Genomic DNA, 10,190 nt, shown 5'->3' with positions numbered 1-10,190 from the left:
TGCACTAAACAAGACCACTATTAAGAACAGATTTTCGGTCCCAAGGATTGAAGACATCTTTGATAGGCTTCAAGGATCTTCCTATTACAGTAGGATTGATCTAAAGAGTGGCTATCACCAGATAAGGATAGTCCCTGAAGATATCCATAAGATGGTCTTTTGGACCACTTTTGGATTATACGAGTTCCTTGTTATGCCATTTGGTCTAACAAATGCTCCTGCCACATTCAATAGAATGATGGATAGGATATTTAGACCATACCATTCTCTCACAGGAGTGTTCTTTGATGGCATTATTGTCTTCTTCAAGACACTTGAAGAACATAAGGAACATTTAAGAAAAGTGTTTGAAGAGTTGCATTGCAACAAGCTCTTCATCAATAGTAAAAAGAGTAGCTTCTTCTTACAAGAGATACACTACCTTGGTCATATAATTTCAAGGATGGTAACAAGATGGATCCTAAGAAGCTGAAAGTCATTGAGGAATATTGGCCTCAGCCAAGAAATCTACATGAGCTACGAAGTTGTATAGGCATGTGTGCCTATTACCATAGATTTATAGAGAAGTTCTCAGTGATCACAGGTCCTCTCCACGACTTAACTAAAAAGAAGGTATGTTTCGGTGGACGAAAAAATAAGAGAAGGCATTTCAAATGCTCAAGCATAAGCTATTAATGACCTCTTTAGAAATTGCCTGACCTAAGCATTTTGAAGTACATTGTGATGCTTGTGGAGACAGTCTAGGGGTTGTTCTCTTACAAGATGGCCATCCACTTGCATATGAAAGCAGAAGGCTTAATGACCAAGAAAATGTGCTTGGAATTTATGAAAAGGAGCTATCAACCCCTATACATGCTCTAGAGTTGTGGAAGTATTATTTGCTTGGCACATCTTTTATTTGCAAACAAATCATCAAAGTCTTAGGTACTTTATGACACAAACAAAATTAAGCGAGAAGCAAATGAGATGGGCTATTTTTCTCTCACAATTCCATTTTCATATGCACATGTAGTAGGGAAGCAAAATCGTGTGGCAGATGCTTTGTCTCAAAGGCCCAGGGTGAATGTAGTTAGTATTGCTTATCATAAGGACTTCACATCAGTGATTAATGATTACAAGAGCAATACTGACTTTGCTTCTATTTATGAACAAGTTGAGCAAGGAATTCAAGTTTCTCCTTATTCCATCAAGGATGGGTTTCTGATGTTTGGCTCATGCCTATGCATCACCAAGACTCTCAAGGATAAGGTAATGCAAGACTGTCATAAGCCTCCTTATGCAGGTCATAGAAGTGCTCAACCAACAATCCAAGCTATGGAGTTATATTTCTATTAGCTAACCATGCGGCAAGATGTAAATGATTACATCTCCAAACGTGTAACATGTCAAAAGGTCAAGTATAATAGACACAAATCTTTTGGTCTATTACAATCTTTACATATTCCCGATGGGCCTTGGGAAAGTATTGTCGTGGATTTTATCTTTGGTTTGCCCAAGTCAATGCAAGGGAATAATGGAATATGGAGCTTCTTATCGAGGGAGTTCAATTCTTAGGTTTTGGTGTAAGAAGTGATTTGGAAGAGTAGCGTGAGGGTCTAGTGAGTAGAGTGGTTGGAGAGTTTGCGTTAGGCCAAAATGCAAATAAATGTAAAATAGACATTTTAGGATCTAGGAAACTCATTAGACATTTGTCTTTGTATTGTATTTGTTTTTCTATAGGAGTAGGATAAGTGGAAGAAGTCTAATGGAAATTCACAATCATTTTGGATATGGAATCAGTTAAAAAGACCATAAAAGTGTTTTGGGATTCAAAATTAGTACAAAATATGAGAGAGTGATACACATCATCTTAAGTTGGGATTTTAAGGCATAACTTGCATGCACAAGAGTGTGTGAGGACACAACACTAGAGAGAAAATTCAAAAAGTTGGTCATCATTCTCTTTGAGAAAAAATCGCTATTTTTTCCATTAGTGTTGATTAGAGGAAATTTTGCATAATTGAACTGACGAGAGTGTTTGACATGTTTGTTTAGGCACTTGTTTAAATAATGGTATATTTTGGATGCTAGAACCAAGTGACTTGGTGTCAGGTAGGTCAAACACTTGTTGACTCCACTTCACAAGGTCAAAAGAGGTTACAGGTCATTCAATGTAAATAAGAGAGTGCGATAGAGGCGCAAGAGTTGCAAAGAGGGAAAAAAAAGGCACATGTGGGGAGATCCCAAAAAAGTTACGATTTATTCTCCATCCATTTGCTTGAAGTGTCAATAGTTAACAAAATCTAGGTCAAGGGTACTCCTAACTCAATGAACCAAACCACCAATGTAAAAGTGAGTTTGGACATATAGTTTGTGTGTATGGTCAAACCCTAGTTTTAAGACTTGGAGAAATTGCTAAAATTTGGATTAAACTCAAACCAGTAGGACATATAGTATTAAAATTGGTGAGGGTAGAGGTAAACAGACTTGAGAACTGGAAAAGTGCAAAGAACATTGCCAGAAGTAGGGGAGCAAAGAAAACATCATGTTTTTTTCTTGACTACCTACTAGAGAGAGAATTTTTTACCAAGATTTGGACCAAAGGAAAACTTTGTTGCTACAAGGATCACACTTATCAAGTTGAAATTGAAATTGGGTTTTTTTGCATGACGCTATACCAAATCCTAATCAATAAGTCGATGAAAGTTTGGTTAAGTTGATGCTAGACACCATATGAAATGCATGAAATTGGGATTTGTACATGATCCATAAAAGTGTATTGCATGTTGTGACAAAAATGGAGTGAAAACCCAGCCCAAAAACACAGAGGCTGGAAAAAATCATGATTTTTTTTTAGAGAGCCAAAAGCACAAGTTCAAGCCTTGTACATCATAGTTAGCCTTGGAATCAAGTGAATTATGTGTAACGTCTTGTGGGTTATAGAAATCGTGTATAATTAGGCTATTATTCTAACATAGCCCAATAGTGCTTTAGTTTTGTGTGGAGCTTTGTAAAGATAAGAGCCCTGCACACGTGAAGTTGAAAAGAGATTGGAGCTACTGAGGTTTCCCACGAATTCCAAGTAACAAGTTAGGGTTCATCCATTTGTTTGTTCATGTTTCTGAGATCATGAGCATTGTTTAGATCAAGGCAAAGACCCCTAGAGATCAAGCTAGTTGTGTGTCTATTGAAGATAGCATCAATTAGGCCAACCTAGAGCACTTATCAACCATTCAAGAAAAGGTATTTTCAGATACTTCATCCGAGCAAGCATTGCCTATCCTTATGGTTGAGAGAGTACCAAGTATGAGTTATCGTAGTAATGAGGGAGATATGATTGGAACCTCTAGGAGACTAGAAGTTAGGACAACCATGCGCTTATAGTACTGTTACACTTATGGTGTTAAGTCTTAATAATGGAGTCCTTCGGGGCTTGCCAATGGCTTAACCATTATTGAGCTATTAGAAAGCACAACAGGAATCAACGCTCCCTTAGCACTGTTAAACCATCTCCTCTACTTTTTGCAATCAACAAAGTGCTAAACCAAGTGTGTGAATTGTTGACAGATACTTTTCAAGAGTGAAGAGAAGTAGCAACTAGGATTTGAGATCACAAGGAATTAGCATACACAAAAATTTATTATCATGGCTAGTGATAATAATGAGAGTAGAATGAATGTTGATGTTACTAATGAAGGTGTAATGTTTGTTGGCAATCTCATGAGTAGGCTCCAAGAGGCTATGAGCAACAACGCTCTTCAAGCCAAAGTTCGAGCCCAATTTCAAGCCAAGAACATGCTCGCCATGCTCCAAAATGATGGAATTTTTGTGGGGGCTCCTTGTGAGACCTCCAAAAGAGAAATTCCAATGGGAGAAAGAGAGAAAAATCAGCCTATGCTCCAAGAGCAAAGAGGCAAAGATGGAAGGCAAAGGAATGATAAAGATCATCAAGCTCCATTGGAGGGCGTGGGTGATACCTCTAGTCCATCCCATGATGAAGATCTGGCTCTTCGAGGACGGAGACCACGGAAACCACGGAGATCACCAACACCTCCCAAGAGGAAGAGGCCTCCACCCTCTCTTCAAGACAAAAAGCGAGAGAGGAGAAATAAAAGGAATGCAAAGACAAGGAAGAGATCACCCTCTTCTCATCTTCATCCTCTTCTGATGAAGGCAGCGGATCTTCTCCTCCTCCTCCACAAAGGCATAAAAGGAGAGGACATAGAAGAAGCTATGCCGCTTGGAAACAATCCCACAAGCTCAAGAAGATCGAGGAGGGAGCCAAGAATATCACCTTCCTCACCTATGATGGCACCTTTGGTGCCACGGAAAAAATCTTGGCTTTCATCCAACAATTCGATGCCGCTTTTGGAGATGAGGAATTCACGGAATCCTCCAAGCTTTGTCATGTCTCCATGCACTTCCAAAAGTTAGAACGCAATGGTGGGCTTGGCTACAATCCAAAGGAGAAGCTCCAAAGACATGGAAGGTTCTAAGAATTGCTATCATGAAGCAATTTTTAGCCTCCAATGTTGAAGACAAAGTACTCACCGCTTGGCAAAGCCTCAAGATGCTACCCTACGAGTCTCTTCAAAAGTATATAGACAAGTTTTGGGACTTGCATCTCAAAGACACTATCTATAAACAAATAGACTTTAGGGAGAAAAAGCAGCAATTTTGTGGCGACATGTCCCAAGAAATGAGTGAGTACATCAATGCTCAAAAATCGAAGTCGACTGCGGCGGTCATCCATCATGCTATGGTTGCCTCCATGATCAATTTTCAACACAAAGACAAGAAGAACACTAGGCCCAATGAAGCTAGAGAGCGGAATGAAGGGAGAGGAAGCAACTCCAATGCACAAGGCCCTCTAGGAACAACAACAACAACAACAACAATCGGGCCAAAGCTAAACGAGTCTATCAAGGCAAAAACCGACTCTCTCCCAAAGAACTTGAAACTTATCATAAAGATAACAAATGTTTCAAGTGTGGGGAGCAAGGCCACACCTATAGAGCCTGTCCCAAGAAGAATGAATGCAATAACCCTCCTAGAGCTACAATGATAGAAGCTCCAAAAGAGGATGGTAATTGCAAGCGATCACCTCTCTCCTATGCATGGGGAAAGGTAAGAGAGCATGATTCTCTCGTGCTTTTTAATAATGGCTCAACTCACAATTTAATAACTTTGGAGTTGGTTGCAAAGCTAGGTATACATCCGCATGAGATGGGGGATACCATTGAAGCAGATGGGCCTTTTAAAGTTCAAGCGGCTCCAGTGACACCCCTCATTGGAAAGCTAAGGCTTCATGTCCAAGGGTGTGTAGACAAGGAAGACTTCTACATTTCCCCACTCAAGCATGAAGATGTAATCCTAGGTCTACCTTGGTTTGATAGGATGGGTGCTAACATGAAACATCCCGAAAGGAAGATCACTTTTAGGTATCGGGAAAAGGATGTTTGCATCCAAGCCAATGAACCGGGTCACACTATACCCATTGTAAATACTCAAGCTTTTGAAAAATCAATGATTAGTTCTATTTCCACTTACATGATTTTTGTCAAAGATCTTGTATGTGATAAGTCTAATTCTTTTAATGTGAGTAATCAACCTAAAGAGGAATTAAAGTTATCTCAATTCCTTACTGATCAATATCAAGATGTGTTCATAGATGACATCCCTGGTGAACTACGACCAAAAAGAGGAGATGATGATCACACTATAGAACGCTTTCCAGGTAGTTCACCACCTAATAAGCTTCCTTATAGGGTCTCACAAGCCCAACAAGAAGAGATTATGGGACAAGTCAATGACCTAGTTGAGAAGGGTATAATGAGACCTAGCTCTTCTCCTTTTTGCTCACCATTTAAGAAGGGAAGATTCCAGGACCAAGGTTAGAGGTTTATAAAGGTTATTGGCTATGGTCTAGTCACGAGGAGTAGACAAAATGAGGGCATAGCCTAGGTATTTTCAAAGGGGAATCTTTAGGGATTCCAATGAAGCAAAAAGGCCAATGGCAAGATTCATATGCCTCCAAGAGACTGTACAATAAGTCACACAAGAGAGCTAAAAAAAGGTAAAGGTAAGTTCCATGTTTGCGCAGTTAAGCAGGGGGCTAGCTTACCACGGTTTTTCGTATAAGAAATATATAACTCTTTTATATGTGATTGGTGTAGGATTTGGATTAGCCATGTCTCATAAGAATGCCTAGACCAAGCATTTATGGAAAATCTTCTTGCATGATTAGATAAATGCAAAGCAATGTTTATGTGCCTTATGGTCTTAAGGTTGAAGGGGCTAGGCCATCCCAAGGACACCTCAAAGAATTTGAACCCTTCTTTGTAGGCCTGTCTAGGTTCAATGCACCATGTGTCTCTAGCCACACTCCCCAAAGTATCTAGGACACTTGTCATGTGTAGCATTGAGTTTCCTAACAAGCAGGGGGGCAGCTTACCATGTCAAGAGGGAAAGAAGGGCACTTGTCACAATGCTCTCAAACATGCTCACGGGGGGTGAAGGCCTCTCATTGGCTAGGGGGAAAAGGGGTCCATTGAGATACAATCTTACCTCCTAAAGTATTTTTGAACCCTCTTCCTCTCTCTTTGTGTAATGGTGAATGCATACTCGCATTCTCTCATACACTCTCTCACACAAGCTACCATCTCAAGGTGCAAGCTTCTTGATGTGGAGAATCAAGGGTGCCTTCATCAATGAGTCATGCTCAATTGCAATCTTATCTTCTCTAATCTCTATTATGCTATGTATGCTAGCTATGCAAGAGAGAAGCTCTCTTGAAAGTAGAAGTATTAGATGACATACTTCTTTCTCGTATGACACTTCTTCTTCCTCTCAATCTACCTCGATTCCCGCAGCTCTTTTCACCTTTCATGTTGTTTGAGGCCCTGGGATAGAGGACCCACCAAGTTTAAAGAAGAGGCTCATGTGATGTTCCATATCCATGATGCCGAAGCTCTTGTGAAGTACAAAATGTGCATGTAAAGATCTCTCTCTTAATGGGAGAAATATTAATGCAAATTCTCTTTGGAGGGGGGACCGGCTCCAAATGAAATCTGGTCCTTAACTGTTGTCATGTGCAAATTGCTCTATTACTCTCAATTTTGTTACGTTGGAAAGGGGGAAACGAGAAAACCACCAGCATATAATATGATTGTTTCTCTATAGCCCAGTGATTTCACAGCACCCCTATCCCCTAGTAAACACACACCTAGACTCCCAATCTGCAAACAATCAATGTCCAAGCCCAGTCCCAACCATCCTAGACTATACGCACTCAGTCGCAAAGTAAACAAGCATGGCTCTATCTATGACCTCTCATTGCACTTTATATCATAGATAACTAGGACTAACTCTCTCAGGCATTCAAGGTTACTAGTCTATATGATAAGTTTGCCTACAAGCTAGCAAATAACCTTTTTGCACACATGATGCCCGTACATATACTATTCACATTTATGACACATCATTGGACACGAAAGCGGAAGAGAAGGTAGAAATAGATTTAAGAGTATAGTTGACAAAAAACCCTGTTAAAATCCTTCAAAGGGACATATACAATGGTGTTGAGCCTCTTCTCTTGCTCAAGAACGATGCCTTCGATCCTTTATAGGTGCATTCTTCCATGCTTGAAGACAATCTCTGCTCACTCTTTTCGATCCTGACTTGTGCTTGGCATTCCTCGGACTTTCTCAACATACGGCCAACCCCTTATCCTCACAGCTCTTGGCTTTGCATCTCCCTGAAGGTAGCCTCGCGTCCTCCTTTCTCTGTAATAACACCCACTCCTCAGCTCCTTGGCAGTCCACTGTAGTATATAACATCACCCGCAAGGAGCGCTCTCATCCTTTGGCTGCAACTCCCTGCTGCATGTACTGGCGGCCACCCTCTCATGTGCTCCTTGACGGCCTCCTCATGCCATGAAACCCGTGATTTTTGCCCAAACTCTCAATTCTTGCTCACCTTGACATGGCGAGGCTCCACACTTTTTTCATGCCCTCGGCCAACTCATTGCATCGCTGGCTCTTTTGTCCTCTCGTCTGCTCACGGGCTGTCAGCCCAATCGGGCTAGCCCCTCCTTCTCTACCACAGACCACCTGTTCCTTCGCTTTTCTTATAAGTTGACCTTGTCCATGACCATCTGCAGGTCTCGATCCCCCAAGTGCTCATCTCCTGCCCCAGTGGCTCTGCACGCCTTTCTTTTTTCTGCTTTCGACCCTCCGGCTTAGCTTCTCACCCGTCTGCTTGGTGCTAGACGTCAATGCCCTCATTGTCTGCACACCTCCTTTGGCTTGCCATTCTCGGCCCTCCCCAATTGGCGATCTTTCCATATCGAACCCCTCGCATGCACATAGCGCCTCCCCTCCACACAACTGGCCGACCTTCCTTATGCGAACTGTAGCGCCACCCTTCCATTGCAGATAGTGAGACGTACTCTTTTTTTAAAAAAAATTGAATCCAATTTTAATCTCTTAAATATCCCTTGCTTAGCTTTGCTTCATGCGTCCTTGACCACCTCGAGCGCTCGCCGAGAGTATTACACCCGCAATACATTTGGGGCTGCATCCACTTTGTAATAGCCCTTGATGGACTAGCTGCAATATACTTGACTTAAAGCACATGAGAAGCTTTGAACTTGCCAAGATTGGGCAATCATTTTGCATACATCATGGCACCACCTATCGACGATACCCACTCACCCTTTCTGGCAAAGCTTCTGAACTGTGTTTGACCAATTAAGAGCCACATCTGGCATACACATCCCAATCACATTTACTGTAATCTGCATCTAGCACCTGTTCAAGCATTCCCCCATCAGGCTACTGATTTCTACACCGTTGCTACTGGCACTTCCATGGGTTGACATAGTTTGGGTGCACCAACGTGTAATTCGCTCTCTCTCTCTCTCTCTCTCTCTCTCTCTCTCTCTCTTGTGGAGATTGCAACCCCGCACTCTCTCTATTCTCTACTCTAATTTCTAATGTGGCTAAAATGAACTATTAGGCTAATTCTATGACACGCCTAGCTTGAGCACAAACACCAACTTTGAGCCTAGCACTGCAAAATGTCCAAAATAACATTAGAAAAACCAGAATTTATGAAAAAAGTAACCAAACGCAAGATGTCCATTTTTAATGACTTTGCATAATTGTAGCCTCACCATTAGGTGGCAGATCATAAAAAGCTACCACTACCATTTGAAGCATTCTTAAATCAACAACAATATCATTTGACATTGAGTACAAAAATCCCTTGTCCACTATGTTTGCACCTACACTTGCATTGGCTAGTTTCTTTGCTCCTTTTGATGGCTTGGTGAAGACGGATGAAGGCATTGTCTCCTCTACGTGCAAACAGCTCCTTATTCAAAAGTACACATCCTCATTCGAAGCCTTCTTAGCAAGTTTGACCTTGTGTGGTATAAGAAAAACATTCTTAGTAGTTCCTCTTTTCCTTAAGGCATCCTTAAAGAGACCATATAACATAGTGTAGCCCTTAGCAATAATCCCCACTTCATCACATGCCTTTCTGCACATCAACGTCGCTCACAAGATTTGAGAACTTTCGCATCACCTCCTTTGTAATAGAATTGTTTAAATGTTGTGCATTTGGTGATCATAGAAGGTCTACGACATCTGATTTCTTGAGGCACGAACACAACAAATGGACTCGATTCTCATGATTGTGGCTACTATGTGATTTGCTTCCTAGCAAAAACGCCATTGGTACAACGTGGGTTTACAAGTTGAAACATAAGCCGGATGGTGAGGGTGATCGCTACAAGGCTTGACTTGTTGCAAAAGGTTATGCACAACAAAAGGGCATATAGATTATGAAGAGACTTTTGCTCCTACTTGTCGTATGATTGTTGTTCATTTTCTATGTGATTTGGTAGCTCACTTTGGATGGGATGTATATCAATCAGACATTGTTAATATTTTCTTGAATGGTGATATATTTCAGAAAGTTTACGTAACACAGCCTCGTAGTTTTGTCAAGAAAGGACAAGACAATAAAGTGTGCAAATCTAAGAGAGCTTTGTATGGGTTGACCTAGTTTCCTCATGCTTGGTATGAGAAATCTGAGACTCATTCGGTTAAACGAGGCTTTTGTAGTCCACCAAATGAAAGCACTTTGTATGTCAAGCATGAGGGTAATGTATTTCTTGTTGTTGTTCTATATGTAGATGATTTGCT

The 10,190-nt window shown here is 41.1% G+C and overlaps 1 protein-coding gene across 1 annotated transcript; it reads left to right on the top strand.

Annotated features, from left to right (window-relative positions):
- The first annotated feature begins 966 nt into the window (after window positions 1-966).
- LOC147460482 (uncharacterized) lies at window positions 967-1,335 on the top strand. The gene has a single exon (XM_086503094.1). It carries the CDS (start codon window positions 967-969, stop codon window positions 1,333-1,335), a length of 369 nt encoding a protein of 122 aa, XP_086359220.1.
- Window positions 1,336-10,190: the final 8,855 nt, after the last annotated feature.

The sequence above is a fragment of the Adiantum capillus-veneris genome, chromosome 3, assembly GCF_014529385.1.
Source record: "Adiantum capillus-veneris isolate H3 chromosome 3, ASM1452938v2, whole genome shotgun sequence".
NCBI lineage: Eukaryota > Viridiplantae > Streptophyta > Polypodiopsida > Polypodiales > Pteridaceae > Adiantum > Adiantum capillus-veneris.
Note: the sequence above shows the minus strand (reverse complement) of the source record. Positions and strands in the feature narration are given on the sequence as shown.

Coding starts and splice junctions, on each gene's coding strand:
- LOC147460482 (XM_086503094.1), top strand. CDS start 967: ATGGGCTATTTTTCTCTCACAATTCCATTTTCATATGCACATGTAGTA.